Source organism: Lucilia sericata, unplaced genomic scaffold (genome assembly GCF_015586225.1).
Source record: "Lucilia sericata isolate MDLA Ls3-8-SP2 unplaced genomic scaffold, ASM1558622v1 Contig000022F_arrow, whole genome shotgun sequence".
NCBI classification, from domain to species: Eukaryota; Metazoa; Arthropoda; class Insecta; order Diptera; family Calliphoridae; genus Lucilia; species Lucilia sericata.
This window is the reverse complement of record NW_023994060.1, coordinates 856,729-875,844: the sequence shown is the minus strand read 5'-3', so window position 1 is coordinate 875,844 and position 19,116 is coordinate 856,729. Positions and strand designations below refer to the sequence as shown.

The 19,116-nt window shown below is 30.1% G+C and overlaps 2 protein-coding genes across 3 annotated transcripts in view; one reads left to right on the top strand and one right to left on the bottom strand.

The window, feature by feature from the left end:
* Positions 1-19,116, bottom strand: part of LOC119608747 (sodium/hydrogen exchanger 9B2) — an 86,041-nt gene that overhangs the window by 41,821 nt on the left and 25,104 nt on the right. Inside the window, exons 2-3 of one of the 2 annotated variants that reach the window (XM_037963311.1) lie at positions 18,434-18,558; positions 4,829-5,168 (exon numbers count right to left, since the gene is read on the bottom strand). In XM_037963311.1, coding sequence (XP_037819239.1) covers positions 4,829-5,168; positions 18,434-18,500 — 407 coding nt within the window. In that variant the 5' untranslated portion in view covers positions 18,501-18,558. The remainder of the gene's footprint in view (positions 1-4,828; positions 5,169-18,433; positions 18,559-19,116) is intronic. The other variant, XM_037963304.1, reaches the window with a different exon arrangement.
* LOC119609049 (odorant receptor 94b-like) lies at positions 318-1,707 on the top strand. The gene is made up of 4 exons (XM_037963728.1): positions 318-1,096; positions 1,157-1,256; positions 1,323-1,589; positions 1,654-1,707. Exons 1-4 carry the CDS (start codon positions 318-320, stop codon positions 1,705-1,707), a joined length of 1,200 nt encoding a protein of 399 aa, XP_037819656.1.

Sequence of the window (19,116 nt, the reverse complement as noted above, 5' to 3'; positions counted from 1 at the left end):
TTATTGAATAATACCGTGTAACAATTTTAAAGAAAATTGTCTATACATGACTCGACATGGAAAAAGTGAAATCGTAGTATTACTCTGTATAGTCTATAAGTAGTTGCAATCATATATTGACATTTTCATATATGTATGTATATGACTGGCTGTTGCACGGTGTAATTAAAAATTCGTGTTAAATTTTATAATAATTACACCCAAATTATAGAAAACAAACTGTCTGAAATACTTAAATTGTTTGATATAAGTTAAAACAAACAGTTAGATTTAAATAGATTAAATCAAAACGTTAACAGAAATAAACGTCAATCAGCATGAATAGAATTACACCGATATCGAACTCGAAATCCATAGAAGATTGCGACAAAATAGCGGGAGCTCGTGTGTTATTAACAATTTTAAGATTTGTAGGCTTATGGCCCTGGCAGAGTGAATATAAAAATAAAAATCAAAGGCTGTTAAAATCAAAAATACAATTATTACAATGTGTCATTATACATGTACCTGCTACTTTGTTATTTTGCTTACTAATGTGGGTGGAAGCATTCACTTCGTCCGATTTAGATGAAGCTGGAAATGTGTTATATATGTCATTGGCTTTAAGTGTTTATATAGTAAAATTTATAAATATCCGGATATTAGCCAAGAAAGCCACTTCATTTATTTATGCACTAGAGTACAATAGTTTATATGATTTACTTACACCCGAAGAAGCGGACATGTGGTCAAAACATCAGAAAAGTTTTCGTAATGTAGTGATAATTTTCACTAGTGGTAGTGTTTTTTCGGGTGTTTTCGCTTTTGTGGGTGTATTATTTGATAATGAATATCGTTTGGGTTTTCCCTATTGGTTGCCATTTGAATGGCGTAATCCAGAGAGATATTGGTATGCTTACGGTTTTAATGTCGCTGGCATATTGGTATCCTGCTTATCGAATGTCAGTTTGGATATGTTGGGTTGTTATATGATTTTTCATATTGGTTTGCTGTACAAACTACTGGGTATGCGTTACTCTAGTATACGATCTATAAGCGAAATTGAAGCCATTACAGAGTTGAGGAAGTTATTTGTAATGCACTCGAGTATAAAAAGGTGAGTTAAAGATGACAATATAATTGAAATACACATTTTAATTGCTAATATCTTTCATAGAATGACCAAAGAATGCGAAATATTAATTTCCTCCTACGTCTTAGCTCAAATAATATTCAGTGCTTTGATAATATGTTTCTGTGGTTATCGTTTACAAAGCGTAAGTCTACAAGTTCCAAAATATACATATATTTGTTACCAATTTTTAATCTTTCCTTTTTCTAAGTTAAACATTTTAGCCGAATTAAGTCAATTCTTTGCCATGCTACAATTTCTAAGTGTCATGATTTTGGAAATTTATTTACCCTGTCATTTTGCCAACCAAATTACTTTAAATTCAGGAAATTTGATAAATCACATCTACGACTGTGAATGGTTGCAGTTTTCTATAGTCAATCGCAAATTTGTATGTTTGTATATGGAATTTTTTAAAAAACCTGTACGTTTAAGAGCTGGAAAATTCTTCGATGTTGGTTTACCCATATTTACAAAGGTTTGTTAAAGAAGTTGAAGTATAATATAAAATTTGTTTTTAACCTAAAAATTTACTTTTTTAGGTAATGAATAACGCCTACAGTTACTTTGCTTTGTTATTAAATATTGAGAAATAAAAAAGTATTTTTGAAACTGGTTTTATTGGCCTAATAATTTGCATTCATGCTGGATTGGAATAATTATTAATCACATTTTTTATTTAAAACGGTTTACCTTCTCGATCACTCTCTATCAGTCCTCATAAACGTATGATGAATATTTTTCATACTAATATTCAGTATATGTACATCTTTGTTGTACAATCTCCTAGAGTTGCTCATATGCTGGCTTATTTGTATAACCTACACCACTATAGTAAGGAGAGTATTATGCGTTTGTGCTGATGTTTGTAACACCCTCATATATGGGTCATTCACCTTAAAGTATACCAAACGACCCAGAATCACTTTCTGAATCGATTAAGCTGTCTGTCTGTCTGTCTGTGTGTCCATGTAAACCTTCTGCGCACGGTCTACAGAACACAATTTTCTAGAAAATTTGATAAAATATGGCACATACTTCTGCCTTGACCCAAGGACGAAGCCTATTGAAAATTGTTGAATCCGGTCTATACTCGACTATACATTTTTTTATTTTAATAACTACACACAGAGAAAAAAGAAGTTTTAAAATTATACACGCTTGGTACCAAATTGACAAAAGTGTTTATAATTTTTCAATAACATGTGTTGTCAAAGTATGTACGGATAGTTGTCAAATCAACAACAAAAATATAAAAAATACTCGGCGTTATCAAATCTACAAAAAAATAATAAAGATTCGATCTACGACTGGCGCCTAACTATGAAAATCTAAAATTTTTCATAATATTTATATGGGGTATCGATTCCGAGTAAAAACGATGTGTTATAAAAGTGACAACGCTATGTTGTCAAACAGAATGTTTCGTTGTCGAAATTACAACGATGCATAGCTGAAGTGACACAAACCGTAATCAAAATTACAACAATGTGTTGTTGCAATGACAACGATGCGTTGTTAAAATTACAACGGTGGTTGTCGAAACGATAACTGGGTGTTATTTACATTTTATACACATCCGTTCTTAATATTAACAAACATGATAAGCTCACTTTTGGCCACGGATTGTATCAATTTCTGTAATTTTCAACCGGTTTTTTTTTTTTTGATAAACTATCCTCGAGTTTTGAAATATGCTAGGAATAAACCTTCACTATTATACTCTTACTGGATAACCTTCAAAATGTTCTATGACAGTTCTAATAAGGTTCTTTATGTCAGACACAAAACAGACTAAATGTTGATGGAAATGTTTAAAAAACATCTAAAACTCCTTAACATTATAGTCAGAGGGCTATAGGGTTAAAAAAACTACTTGTATAATTTTCAAATTGGTGTTCATATAGGTAGTGAATCACTTTCCCAATTATTTAAAATACTGTCACTAGGGGAGGAAAATAGTCGGCTGAATTTTATATACCTACTACCAAAATAAATATTGTAAATTTGAAGTGAATTTCGGAAGAAGGATAGGTCTTTTTTCATTTCATTATCATATATTTGATATAGACAATGGGCAATATCGGACTACGTAGCCCCCATGCAAGTATAAATACCAATATAGGAATAAAAAAATGCCATTTACAAAAAACCTAATTACTTGGCAATAAATCTCTCAAATTATTTAGAGCACTGGACATAATTAATCAAATATTTTGATGCTATAAATATACTACGATTCGGCATAACTGAAAATAACACTCATACGTGTTAACTTTCCAGGAAATAATTTAAAGTACGCGTTTTTATTCATCCCAAATTCCAATTATCACAAATACTAGTGAATTGAAATCTACTTATTATAACCAGAAATGATTGTAAGGTTTTAAAACGCACTGAAATAATTAACACACTGCATTTTAGCCGGAAAACAAACTCTAGTGTATTGTAGTTTATGCCATTTTTATACAGGAGTTTTGCGTTTAAATGACAAACAAAGAAATAACAACTGAAAATTTACAAAAAAAAAGGCGAACAAGATTCTTCATTATGTCGCTGTTAATTGTTTTCTGTGCTGGAAGTCTATTCTAACGAACTGCACGTTTTAATTTTGTTTATACTCATATTTATAGATGTATGTTTAAAGGGTACCCTGCAGTTAAAACAATGAAAATTTTCTTTTTGGCAATGGTTTGCGATCAACAACATTATAAGATGATTCTTAATTCTTGAATAAATAGTTACAGTCAAAGTAAAAATAGTCATAGCCAAATCGAAATTAGTTCTCAAAACTGCAGGGTTGATATTTTGACTTTATTTAATTTTCATGTTCATTTTATATTTATACTTTAAGTTTTTTTTTAATTTGTGCTAAGCCAGAGGTGGTTTATTTTGTCCATTTCTAGCATTTGTTTAGTTGTACTAAACATAATAATGTGGTGTATTTTCCCATTACAAACACAGGCTTACACTCACAGTGTCATACCCATTTATTTCATGGTTTTTCTTACAGCATCTGTTCACGCAGCTAAGATCACAGACGTGTTTAACTTTATTATGTATTTTAGTGGAAATTATAAAATCTAGATAAATCTTAAGAAAGATTTGATTTTCGACTGGATCGTTTTAAAATTTAAGGTAAATGTAAAATTCGTTCAAAAAATATTTGTTTTTAAATACTATTCTAATCGGTCTTAATCCAACGACTATGTACTGTAAACTGATTATAGTATGTAGTATATGTATAGCAAAATGTCACTCGTTAAAAGACATTTTAAAACCACAAACATTGTGTAGGTAGTAGAGTATGTATATCTGTGTATATCTGGTGTTGTGTGTGAGTGTTTTTGAAGGAGTAACATAATTACAATACAAACATGCTAAAATGAACCTAAACAATTGTATGTGTACTTGACACAGTACTAAACTAATATGGGACTTTCTATTAAAGAATTTCTGTTTACAGTTTGCAAATCATGTAATAAGTTTTGCGAATGTTAAAAGCAAATAAATATACAAAATTCTTCACAAATCTGCATATTATGTTTGCTGTCAAACAAATTTTCCCATGTATTTTTATTAAATGTTTCTTTTCCATTTAATCTTTTGGAAACCTCCATATAACTTTTCTTACAAAATACATACCCTTATACCCTTTTATGTTTAGAACACATACATTTTATACCCACATTTCTTTTAAAAACTTTAATAACTTACATTTTTGGTCCCTTATAAACATCGTCATGGAATGCGGCAACATTTGTGGCAGCAGCACCTTCTCCCCCATCACCTCCTCCACTAGCAGTAGTACCTCCAATATTTGTAAAACCATGTTGACCGTCTGTGGTTGGAGTTAATAGTGTTGGAGTTAGAATTATAGTTGAACCGTTTTGTTCATTAATGTTGTTTTGAGATTGCGTCATCTCCTTGGGGAATTTGTGCAATTCTAATTTGCAATGTGTTTTCAAATCTATGTCTTCTGCTATGGTTTTAGTGCTAGTAATAAAGCTTTGGCTGCTGCCTAAAGGATTTGTTGGATGCTTGTTGGGGTTATCAGCTGCAAATAAAAAAAAATATGTTTGAAGTGAATGATGGGAGAAAGAAAATATAAAATATTTTTGAAATAGTGTTGGTAGGACTTAAAGAAACCCAGCAGTTTGACAAAGAGTCAAAACACCCGTAAAATACAGTTCTTTTTTCTAATTTGCGCACTTGATTGACTTTAAATTGTGTATATTGAGTCATTTATTTCAAATTTTCTTGTTTTTATCATAGTTCATTAAATGGTCATAATAAATCCAATTCAGTTCTCGAAAGAGCCAAATGATTTACTCCTAGGACAAGCCCATGTTAAAATAACTAGTCACATAACTGAACTGTTGCTAGTATTAACCCGTATTGGTAGGAGTTGCATACCATGGCACCCCATACTACAGGGAATATTTTTACTCAATCATGCTTATTGTTGTTGACAACTAGTTGTTTAGTTTGTTAAATTGTTAAGATTCTATGGAGTAGTAATTAGAAAAGGATGGCATATATACGCAGATCAGTTGACAGAAACAGCCACCCTGCAACCTGCTTACTTGGATTACCTAACCTACACTTCCAAGCATAAAGTCAGAGATTACAAAAATTACTCTTATGTAGAAACTTCTACACAGAGGGGGAAAAAAATATACACGCCTGGTACCAAATTGACAACGAATTTTTCAATAACATCTGTTTTCAAGTAGATACATACATACAACAACAACATGTAATGTTGACCACGCAACGTTGTCAAATAGTTAATAAACGTGGTAAGCTCACTATTGACAACGGATTTTGAGCTTACCACATTTATTAACTTTTAGACAATGGATTTGCATAAAATTTTGATTGCGACAACGAATTGTTGCAATGTTGACAACGTTGCGTGGTCAACATTACATTTTGTTGTTGTATGTATGTATATACTTGACAACGGATGTTATTGAAAAATTTGGTGTCAATTTGGTACCAGGCGTGTATATTTTTTTCTCTGTGTACAATACAATGGGTATTTTGCAAACGTAATAGCAGAAGTCGTAATAGTGTCTAGTCGAATTCGTATTAATACAAAACTGGAGAGGAGACCATCTACTCGTTACGTTCTCTCTCTCGACCTTTCCAGGTCGATTCAAGTTATAGTTATGCTCCGAAAATTATTATTTAACGAATTTAGACCTAATTAATAACATACATATATAAATCCCGAGACTTTCAAATGACAACATCAGTACTTTAAATGTTCATATACCTCAACTTACTACCATCTTCAAAACCTAATTTCGATATCTACCTATTATTTTGACTCACACATCTACTAACATCGAATAACTTAGGGAATACTATAATTCACTATTAAAAAGTGTTGTCGTTTTAATTAAGTTGTCATAAAAGTTGATATATTAGGTTAGGTTAGGTTGATAGGGGGATGTAGGTATACTACATCAAATCCGAAGAAATACATCTAGGCCACTATCGGGCCTGTTGTGCGCTCCTTATCATGAAGAAAAAAAGGGAACTGAATGAATTATTTTTCAGTGTTCAGAAACTCAGTTTCCTGAACGTAATTCCTAAGAATCTTACAATCAGTGTTAGTCAGGAATGTTATTTCCGGAATAATATCACTTCCAAGATACTTGGATCTAACTTCGACGAATGCCTGGCAGTGGCAAAGAAAGTGCTTAAGAGTTTCACTGTCCTCTCCAAATGCTCTACATTCGTCTGAATCCGCACGTCCAATTTTACATAGATGTGCTCGTAATCCTGTGTGTCCGCTCAGAATATGTACCATCATACTAACTTCCAACTTACTCATTTTGAGGAGATTTTTCGTCTTCCTCTCATCAGAGTTACCCCATAGGATCTTCGTGGTTCTATCCAATGTTTCATTATTCCAAGAGGTCTTATGGGATTCTCTCATCCATATTTTTAGTTCAGCTTTTGTTGCGTCGAATGGTTTTGCGTTTGCCAGGTTAACTGCCTCAAGCTCCCTTCCCTTTAAAGCTATTACATTCGCCCTTTCGTTACCGACTAGTCCCGAGTGGTCTGGTACCCATTAAACATGTGAACCTTACCTCTGGGAGAGTATTCAGTTAAAGCTTTCTTACAATCCAATACGGTCTTAGATTTAGTTCTATCATCTGATATCACCCTAATTGCCTTCTGGCTGTCGGTAAATATATTTAGCGATTTGGGCACCATATTTATTCTAATCCAATTAAAGCCTGTCTGGAAGCTTGTGTTATGATTAAAGTTGCTATATTAAAAAAATTATATTTTTCCTTTCCCTTGAATTATACACTGAAAATAATAGCTTTACGAAAAAATACTACTTTTTCGTAATATTTACGAAAATTACGTGTATAACACGAAATATTATTTAATCAAATCTTTTTCTAATTTTATCCCATATTATGTAAAAACTGTAAACTTTTTTAAACAAGTACATGTACACTTTTCTATAATATTTACCGTCTACATAAGACAATACCATATTAATAATGTCAAACATTTATTAAAAAGACAATAGCAAGTTGATGACAGGGCAATTGCATAATAATTCTGATGCTGCTAACATTTCACTATTTAACTGTCATTTTGCATAAACTTTCATTTTAAAGTTTTCATATTGTTTGAAAATGAAAATAAGAATTCAAAAAAAATCACACTTTTACTCATTAAAAATCTCAATAGCCTTAAGAATGAAGTGAACACCCTACCCAACCAACCGCTAGGACCCACTAACTTGGAAGCTTAAAGAAGGAAATGTAAAAAAATTAAATGCCACGAGACTTTCTCTTTAGTCTAACAAGACTTTTGTCTCTTGTTTTTTTAATAACATAGTAATCCTGGCAGCATATAAGACAAGAAAAGAAAGAATATCTAGAACAACAATATTATTCTCATCAGCAGAAACATCAACATCATCACCACTTGCCATCCAGTTTTCCTAAAACATGCAGTTTTCAAACAGTAGTTTTATTGCTGCTGCTTGTTTTAGTTTTGACATTGATGGCGTTGATGATGTTAATGATAATATGCTCGTTGCTTGCTGCTGCTCACCCTGACTATCAGTCTGACAATGATTGTGTTCTTCCTGTTCTACATAAATAGTTGTTGTTGGCGCTGCTATAGCAGTTAGTTCCCTTTATAATTGAATGTTGCTGCAGCAATTTCTAATAAAACTCGGTTAGAGTGGTAATAGCCTTTGGCTACCAAAATGAATAGATTGGCTTGACTTGGTTTTGGCTGTGTAAACGATTATGAGCTTATGAAAAGTAGAAAACGAGTTACTAATTAAATCTATTGTTTGAAAACTTTTAAGCAATAGCGTGGTAAAATTAATTTTTTTATATAATATTAATATTATACATAATATGAAATTATTATTGTTGGTGGAAAACAAATGAAAATTTAAGTAGAAAAGAAAATTAAGAGAAATATAAATATTAGTTTATTTTAGAAAACTGACTATTTAGGAAAGAAATGAATTTAAGAAAAATTGCCTCTCTAGTATAATGAAAAGAACGAAATTCCAGCTATAAATTTTTAACAGTTTTAGCACACTATCACTTTAATAAAGCTATATTTTTTCTTTTTAAATTAAAATACATTTTGTTGCTAAGATCCTAATCATACAAATTTTAATAATTGAAATATTTGAAAAAAATCGTTATTCTATAACACTAATCAGCAATGAAATCCTGCTTTAAGAAAAATGATAATAGAATTAAATACCAAGTAAAAACTTGCATTGAAAAGTAGGGTGTTAAAATGCAATATTATATTAATATACAAAACCTACATCTGCTTTTAATTTATTTCTGTAAGGTCGAGTTTCTGAAATATTCTTGTTTCACCGACATCATTCCAAATTATATTTTTTTGATGTTTTAAACATTTAAGGTTTAAAACATAGAAAAAACAAGTAAGAAATTATAGTCGGGCGAGTCGACCATATGATACCCTACACCTGCTACAAAAATAAAATGTGATTTAGTTTTCATAATAAAGTAGTTGAATTGTACCTTGCCTCAGATAATTAAGCCATTTATTATTGAATAAAATTGTGGACATTTAAGTCAAATTTTGAAGGGGGCTTTGTATAGGTGCTATGGTCAAATGAGACCCTATAATTATAAAATTCATGAGAGTCATGAAGGCTAGTATAGCACTTGGTTTTGCAGCTTTTTGTTGAGATACGAGTATATTAAACATAATTATGAATTTAAAAGCCCTATTCGTCGGGTTGGGGGCTAGGTGAAATAATGGACCGATGTTAACCATTTTCAATAGGCTTTATCTCCGGTATTATAGAAGATCATGTGCCAAATTTCATTGAATTATCATCAAAATTGCGACCTGTAGTTTGATTACAAGGTTTACAAGCCCTATTCCGGGGTTCAGTTGTATGGAGGCTAGGTGAAATAATGGACCGATGTTAACCATTTTCAATAGACTTTATCTCCGATACCATAGAAGATCATGTGTCAAATTTCATTGAATTATCATCAAAATTGCGACCTGTAGTTTGATTACAAGGTTCAGGGTTCAGTTGTATGGGGGCTAGGTGAAATAATGGACCAATCTTAACCATTTTCAATAGGCTTCGTCCCTGGGACAATAGAAGATCATGTACCAAATTTCATTGAATTATTGCGAACTGTAGTTTGATTACAAGGTTTACATGGACGGACAGACGGACGGACGGACATAGCTAAATCGACTCAGAAAATGATTCTAAGCCGATTGGTATACTTTAAGGTGGGTATAGGACCAATATTATTGTGCATTACAAACATCAGCACAAACCCAATATACCCTCCCCACTAAAGTGGTGTAGAGTATAAATATTTTTTTGAAGACCAGTGTAATCAATGTACATATTTGTTTAATGTGCTTAACAATATATGTCAACAAATATTTAAATTGTGCATGTTATTAACTGTTTAAATAAACAAACAAAAAACATAATGCCAAGCAACCTTCGCAAATTTATAAAAACAACATTAAATTTGCAAAAAAAAAAAATACAAAAACATCTCACGTGCTTATATTGATACTTTATGTAAAAATTTTAGAGAAAATTCAATATCAAGTGCAGTGGTACAGAAATGAGAACAACTCTGGCATTTTTTCTTTAATTCAATCAGCTTACTATTATTTAAGGAAACCGCAAATTCCCATAGGAATGCGTTGCCACGCGGATGGCTCTAAACTGGGGAAAAAGACGGGCCTGGGGTTCTATATGGAAGACCCAGAAACAAAAAAATACTACCTTTTAACTAATCACAACACTAGCTTCCAGGCTGAAGTCCGAGCAATAACGTAGTGCGTACTATGGATTAGAATAAATATGGCGAAGGCAATTAGGGTAAATACTCTTCCAGGGGTAGGGTTTACATCATATGGGTACTAGGTCATTCGGGAGTAGTCAGCAACGAATGAACCAATGTACTAGCTTTAAAGAGAAGGGAGCTCGAAGTAGTCAACCTAACGAACGCAAAACCATTCGACGCAAATAATGCTGAAGTAAAAATATGGAATAATAAAATGGTTGGTAGCATCCTATGGGTCAACCCTAAATAGAGAACAACTTGCTCAAAATGAGGAAGACTGTAGAGAGGACAGTGAAACTCTGGAACACTTTCTCTGTCATTGTCAGGCTTTCGTTGAAAGTAGATCCAAATAACTTGGGAGTGATATTATTCCGCATATAATTGGAAAATTCTTAGGAAACTGAATTTCTGAATATCGGACGATAACACATTGAGAGAAAACTATAGAAACTGTTTTTTTCCCAACAAACATTTTCCATGAAAATGTGCTGTGGGAACAGGTAAGAGTGCTATATTTGGCTATGCCGAATCTTAAATGCCCCCCACCAGCAGTTTTTAGAGGGTAATGAGGGTACTATCATTTAGTAATTTCGTTATACATATATGAAACTTATTTTGGTTAGGGCTTTAAACGATGTTGTTGGCCTAATATGGGCGCTGCGACCCATAACAGAAAACATTGCAATTGGAAAACATTTTAGCAGAATGATTTCTCTATATACAGAATATGCTCATGTCGAATTTATCTTTATTAGTTAATAAAATATGATTTACGGAAGTTGACTTTATATGGGAGCTATGACCAATTTCCGGCCTATCCGGAAAAAATTCCGTAGAGTGATTTATATATACATAAAACATATTAGCTTCATTTACCAATGAAATATGCTAGTTTCCGAAAGTGGACCTTATATGACCCCTTGACCAATTGTGAACTGATTCCAAAAAAATTTAGCTGAATGATTTATATAAATACATACAAAACATTTTCATGTCGAATTTTACTCCGATACCTTTATTTGACAAGTGATTTTCTGAAGTTTACCTTATGTGGGAGCTATGACCAATTATGGACCGATTCGAAAAAAATTTCGTAGAGTGATTTATACGTACACAAAACATATTCATGTCGAATTATATCTCGGTAGCTTTATTTTTATTTATAAAAAAAATAAAATTTTTACTCATAAATTTTAACGTTTAACTGCTTAGGATAACAATGAATATTTTTGGTGAATTTTGTTTGTTTCTTTGGCTTAGTTTTAACGTGAGCATGTGTTAGGCAGACAAACGGACGGACATAGCTAAATCGAATCAGAATTTGATAGGGACCCGGAATATATGTATATACTTTGTAGGGTCTCAGATGAATATTTCTTGGTGTTACACACGGAATGACTAACTTATATATACCCTCTATCACCATCTATCAAATGGGTTATGCAAAAAGACTTATGCAAATTTTTACCGAGGCGTGTCACTCAATTTTCAACTGGGTTGTTTTATGCAATTCTACAAATAATTCAGCAGAATATTTTGCAAATTTGTATACTCTATTCGATAAATTTTTCAATTGATTACTTTTCAAATACTTGTTATACCCTATACCACTTTAGTGGGGAGAGTATATTGGATTTGTGCTGATGTTTGTAACGCACAATAATATTGGTCCCATACCCACCTTAAAGTATACCAATCGGCTTAGAATCATTTTCTGAGTCGATTTAGCTATGTCCGTCCGTCTGTCTGTCCGTCCATGTAAACCTTGTAATCAAACTATAGGTCGCAATTTTGAAGATAATCCAATGAAATTTGGCAGATGATCTTCTATGGTACCGGAGACGAAGCCTACTGAAAATGGTTAACATCGGTCCATTATTTCACCTAGACCCCATACAACTTAACCCGACAAATAGGGATTTTATAATTATGTTTAATATACTCGCATCTCGACAAAAAGCTGCAAAACCAAGTTCTGTACTAACCTTGATGACTCTCATAAATTATATAATCATAGGGTCTCATTTGACCATATCCCCCATACAAATCCCCCTTCAAAATTTGACTTAAATGTCCACAATTTTATTCAACTATAAAAAGCTTAAGTATAATTCAAGGCAAGGTGCAATTCAACTTAAGTGCTTTATTATGAAAACAAAATCACATTTCATTTTTGTAACAGGTGTAGGGTATTATATGGTCGGCCTCGCCAGACTATAATTTCTTACTTGTTTTTTCTTTTGTTATTATTAAAAAAATTTACTCTGAATTACTTTCAAACAAATTTAATTTGTCAACAATTAACACCTTTAACTCAAAATGCACACATCAGATGATAGTTGACAATTTAAACAGTTCAATTCGGCAGAAGTGTGACGATCATCACAATATCAATTCTTTGATTATTATGATTATACTATAAATAAAAAAAATATTTATATATTTGTAGCTTTATTTGATTGAAATCTATAACAAATAGTTTTTGTTATATGTATAAGTGTTTAAATTGATTTATTTTCATTTATTAATAGTAAATTGAAAAAGAAACTAACATTATTTGATTTGTGATAAGAGCGTTATTAATTCACAAATCTCTAATATTGGGTTTTAGGTCCATAGTATTTGCATGCAGCTAAACATTATTTTCTATGTACATAGATATTATAACATTAAATTCTGTTTAATAGAAGAGCAATTAGCGATATGCAACCAATAAAATAAGATTTAGACTAAATAATATGAGAGATAAAATAATATCTGAATTTAACAACGACAGTCCAAATGGATTTGTACAATTTACATTACTTTTAAGTAGTTTAGTAATGACTGACATATAATCTGATATATGTATATGTAAGTACTTTTTTAAGGCTTTTGTCACTCTGCATAAGCAATTGCATTTTTATGGAAACTGAGTGAAAACTATTTGTTGACGCACTATAAAATAAGTAAGTAGTAGTGTTGTTAGTACGACAGGAGACTAAAGAACACTACATCTAAGGTTCGTATCATTGTCTTAACTTCCTATTTGCGGTTTTTGTTAGGAAAAACTTAATTTATATGTTATGTTTGCCACTGTTTATTATGAAATGTGCTAATCGAAACAAGTACCAAAACTTAAAATTGTGTTTAAAATCATTCTATTTGTCTAATTTTATTTAAACTTTTTTATAATTTCAGATTTTTTATCATTTTTGGAAATATTGGGTAAGTTTGTTTTGTATTTTTTATATATTTATATTAATTTAAAACTAATAATATTATTTATTTTTAACAATTTAACAACATTCACCTTTTTGTGTGTCTAAATATATAACTACCACTTGTTGCTCACACTATTTAAATGATGGCGCGTAAAAATAGTTTTTCTTTCCGGATCGTGCTCGATTTGATGTTAAATCTTTTGTCGCCAAAATATAACTGATCTTATTCTCACTGGAATATATCTTAATTTTAATTTTTTTAGCAAAAAAGCGAAAAAATTTATACACTGATAAAGTTATCAAATAATGTGCTAAACAGATCGTTTTTGTTAATACGTTTCTCAAATAAATACTATATCCAATTTTAACCCATTATGTGGTGATTTTAGACAAAAAAGTGTGATTTAGTTAAAAAACTTAAGATTTCAGAAAAAGATATTGATATAATGAAGTTGCCATTAATTTAGTATAACATTCTCTAGAGAAACTTCATCTTCATTAAATATTTGACATGATCATTTGTTTTATATTCCAACATTTAAATTTAAGTTTTCTTTTATAAAACTTTGGTAAAAAAATTTCATTACTTTAGTTTTCTATAAAAATCTTAGTCTTTCCCTAGAGTTCTTTTCGACACCGTATAGGTGAAATGAGAGCTCCCAAGAGTCATGATATTAATGATCATATCATGATAACAAGAATGTACTAAGAACAAATAAAAATTTGCATTTTTCTTCGAGCTTGTGGGCCAAAACTGTATAATTTAAAATATAAACAGAGAATTTTCACAAAAATTTGCTTAAGAGAGAATTTACATTGAAAGAGTATCAAGCAATTTAAGAGAAAACATTATTTAGTTTAGAAAAAAATTTGGCATCAAAATATAAAATCAGTTCGTACATTTTAAAAGGAAAATTAAATTATTGACAAAATATGCAATTTGTATTATTTATTTATTTTTAGGCAAAATAAGTAAATAACAATGAAAGTTTTTCTAGTGATAAATTTTCAGTAATAAAAAAAGCTTTTTTTTAATTTAAAAGTATTTTTTCTTTTCTATTTCATTATTGTGACACAAATACGAATGAATAACTGAACATCTATCTATCAATCACGTCACATTTAATCACTTTCTGTTATCAACAATTATTTGTTGATTTTTTTATTCATATGTTTTTATACAAATAGACGGCACACGATATGCAGACATTTGGTGAGTAAGAATAAAAATAAACTTTACCGGTATTAACCAATTACCCAGCGAAAACTTACATTGAAAAATAAGTTTTTAATATGGTTATGATCGCTTGCAAATAAGGTTGTTAAGGTTTATATTGAGAATGGATATGGTTGCAGGACCATGGTGACAGCTAAAACTATACAATAATCTAACCATAGCACAGTCCCACATTTAGTATACTAATATAACAATTATATAATGTATACATTATGATAAGAGTTACAAAGCTAATTTTGGTCTTATTAATAACATTAGAATGTAAAAACATAAAAATAGACCAACTGAATCAAGACTTATAACATCAAAATGTTTTAAATAAGTAGGCGTAGTTATAATAAAGACACGCCTACTTTTTGTAAAGAAAATTTATGGTACAAATACTTTCGCCATTATTTGGTTATTAATTTAGTAAAATCGTTTGATATAAAATCTGTTTAGAATTTTAATGAAAACAGTTAACTTTTTTAACATTATACATAGTACATTTTTTAGATTTTAAAAGTGGGCGTGGTCCAGACAAAACCTTTTGTTATATATGTAAGCTTATTGCTAATTTTAATAAAAATTTTTGTTAAAGAGTGATCAAAACACGTAAATCAAAATTAGTAAATAAAGTTGGCGTGGCCATGATATTACCGCCTACATTTTTTTGATATTTAATTTATATGCGATGTGCAAATTGCCTATTGAAAGTCTGCATATTTATTACCCATATTTCAAATGAATGTCAGAGTTTTTCGTGCAGAATTTAAGATTCTAGCTCCAATAGTTTTCTAGATAAACGAATTTTTGAATTTAATTTATATGGGAGGTATAATTCCCCTAAATACTAGTTCGCAAATTTATTAACCAAATGTTCACATGGATGTCACAGTAGTTCGTGCAAAATTTTAGCTCTAATAGTTTCTCAAATATACGAATTTTTATATTCAAACCGTATGGGAGGTGTCAAAGCCCCCTTATGAAAGTGGTCCCAGTTTTCTCCCAAATATTCTCATGGATGCTAAAGTTCTTTGTGCAAAATTTTAATATTCTATTTACAATAATTTCCCAGATAAACGAATTTTAGTTTTTAATTCAAATTGAAAATGCCACGCCCCCTATTTCTGGTACTCCCATTTTTTGTCCTAAACATTCTTGTTCATACTTAAGTGTCTCCGAAAAAAATGAAGACTCTAGCTGTTATATTTTCTCAGATATATGTACCAATTTAAAGTTTTCTTTATATGGGAGGTGCCACGCCCACTAAAGCTATGCTGCCCATTTTATCCTCATGTATTCATATGGATGACTAAGTAGTCCATACAAAATTTGAGCACTGTAGCTATTGAAGTTTTTAATACGTATTTTGTATGTGGGCGTGGTAGGTCGCCCACTTAAAATTTTTAAGTAAAAAGTATAGTTCCTTTCAGATACAGGAAGAGGCTATGAAAATTTCAGAAAAATCGTCCAGCCGTCTATACAGTGAATGTACCTTATGTATATAGTCCGACGACACTATGCATAGGGTTATTATAATACTTGAACGGGATGCGTCTAAAAACTATTCGACAATGCCTAGTAGGATAGAAGATAATTTTGTTTATTTCTTATCGCTACTATTTTGTGTTTAAACGATAAGATTGAATAAGTTTCTTAAACAAATAAATGACGTCTTTTTTTATTTTTTCTCTAATTAATATTTGCATGACCATAAATAATATTCCGGCATACAGAAAGATGTTGCTAAATATTTGTTCAATTCAATATAACAATTAAAAATTAATATAAAGATAAAGAAACAAAATTTGTTTATATATAAAAAAAAATCGATTAAAGTAATGATCGGTAATATTTCTTGTTATAGTTACTGTATAAATATCAACCTATTTAAACGTTTTAATTACTATTACAAAAATATATTATAATTTATGTAGTTATTTTAAAAAAAGTGGAGAGAAAATATGACTGTAATTTATTTACAAAGTTTTATCCAAATATTTTTTCTATTACCGAAAATAACTTAAAATTATGAAGTAAAAGAAAACTTTGTTGATTTTTTTTTTTGCAATAGCTACGAAATATTAGTATGATAAGTGCAAAATGGCACACATAATTTATTAAATTAACACCTGCAACCAACCGTATCAAATAAGTTTTTCTTTTCGAAATTTACTTTTTTTTTTTTTTTGAAGTTGAGTATTTTCCAACTCATACATTGTACAAGCAAGCACTTCAACGTTATTGGCTAAAACAACTGCCGAAATTGTATGAATTTTTCTATTTTTCTTTTTATATGTATTTTGAATGTTGCATAAGTTCAATTTACTACACATAAAGTTTTGTTTGCAAACGAAAATTATTAAAGAAAAAGTAATGAAATAAAAAAAAAACAGAAAAACATGAACTTTGAGGCCAATGCGCTCAATTGAAGAAATGTGAGCTGGAGCAGGACAAGAAGCTACAACATCAGGAACTAACTAACAAAAATATGTATGACTGCGAATAAAAACTCTGGTCATTTATTTATTTTTATTTTGTGTTTTTTCTTCTTCTGAAGCAATCTAGTTGGAAAAACTTTTGCAATTTACACAATAAACACAAGTAAGTGTGTTAGTTTTTGTTGTATTTTTTCATCAAACTCACAAAAAATGCACAAATAATAGTAAAAAATCAACTGAAACTTAAGAAAAATAGAAAATGTTAATATGACATGATAAAGTAAATTTTCTCGTTTTTTTTTTCCTCAAGAAAACTATGAAGGAAAAGAAAATTGTTAACAACAAAAAATGCAAACAAATATGTGTATAATTTACAATATGAAATATACTTTTTCATGAATGTGTACTAAACTTTTTTTTTAGTTTTTGATTTTTAATGGTTTACCTTTAATACGAATTAAAATGGGTTGGAAACAAAATTTTACCGGAAATTTCTAGAAAATTTTCTATAAAAATAAAAATTTATCGAGACTTGCTTAAAAAAAGTAATCTCAGAAACCGCAACAGCTAGAGTCATCAAATTTTATATGGACAATCTTGACATATATGTGAATATTTGGGACAAGTATATAGTATATATATATATATATATATATATTATATATATATATATATATATATATATATATCTATATATAGATATATATATATATATATATATATATATATATATATCTATATATATATATATATATATATAAATGAATGTGTGTTTATTTCTTTGTGGGTTTGTTTGTTTGTTTGAAGTCTATAGACGGCTAAACGGCTGAACCGATTTTCTTGAAACTTTAATAGTACCTTCCTGTATATCTAGAAGGAACTACAGGCTACTTTTTATTTTAAAATTTCAAGTAGGCGAGGTGCCACGCCTACTTATCTTGGAAACTGGTACAATTAGAGTCCTCAAATTTTGCACGGAAACTTTGACATCCATAAGAATATTTTTGGACAAAATGGGCGGAATGATTATAGACTTTTAATGGGGGATTGGCCCCTCCCATATGAATTAAATACAATACAATATTACTTACATTTTTCATAGCTTACATAAAAGCGTTCGGAAAAATTGGCGAACATAATTTGAATGGCATCTCCCATGTGTAAGTGGATTTTTTTTCTTTTAGGGTAGCAAAGCACACTGGGTATAGCTAGTTATCTATAAAAAGATAGTTTATAAAACATTTTCTATAAAAAAAAATTAATCAAATATATTCTGAAAAAATCCAAAATTTTCTATAAAAAGATAATTTATTAAAATTTTTTTATAAAAAAATTATTGAAATCTTTAAAAAAATAAGAATAATAATAAAAATTTTGTTATAAAAAATTAATCAAAAATTATCTATGAAAACAAAATTTATCGAACATTTTCTATCACGATAAAAGTTGTCGAAATTTTCCATAAAATGCATGAAAGCGCCTACTGTTACATACAGTATAATAATACCTAAAAATATACATAAATTTTTGCAATTTTGTTGAAACGAATCCTTTACTTGTTCTTTTACCCACTTGGTCATGTCTAGCAGTATGAGTGTACATTCTTTTTATATAAATTGAAACTTTTAACTTTTCAAATATTTTGTAGTCTAATGTAGTCATTCTAAAACTAGCAAAAGCCAGCCAACCTGTTCGATTGGTGAAAAAAACTGCCGACTGTAAGAATGATAAAAAATACCAGCTACAAAATATATACAGTACAAGTAGTTTTCTT

Coding starts and splice junctions, on each gene's coding strand:
- LOC119609049 (XM_037963728.1), top strand. CDS start 318: ATGAATAGAATTACACCGATATCGAACTCGAAATCCATAGAAGATTGC. Junction 1,097..1,156: donor ATGCACTCGAGTATAAAAAG/GTGAGTTAAAGA, acceptor TATCTTTCATAG/AATGACCAAAGAATGCGAAA. Junction 1,590..1,653: donor GTTTACCCATATTTACAAAG/GTTTGTTAAAGA, acceptor TTACTTTTTTAG/GTAATGAATAACGCCTACAG.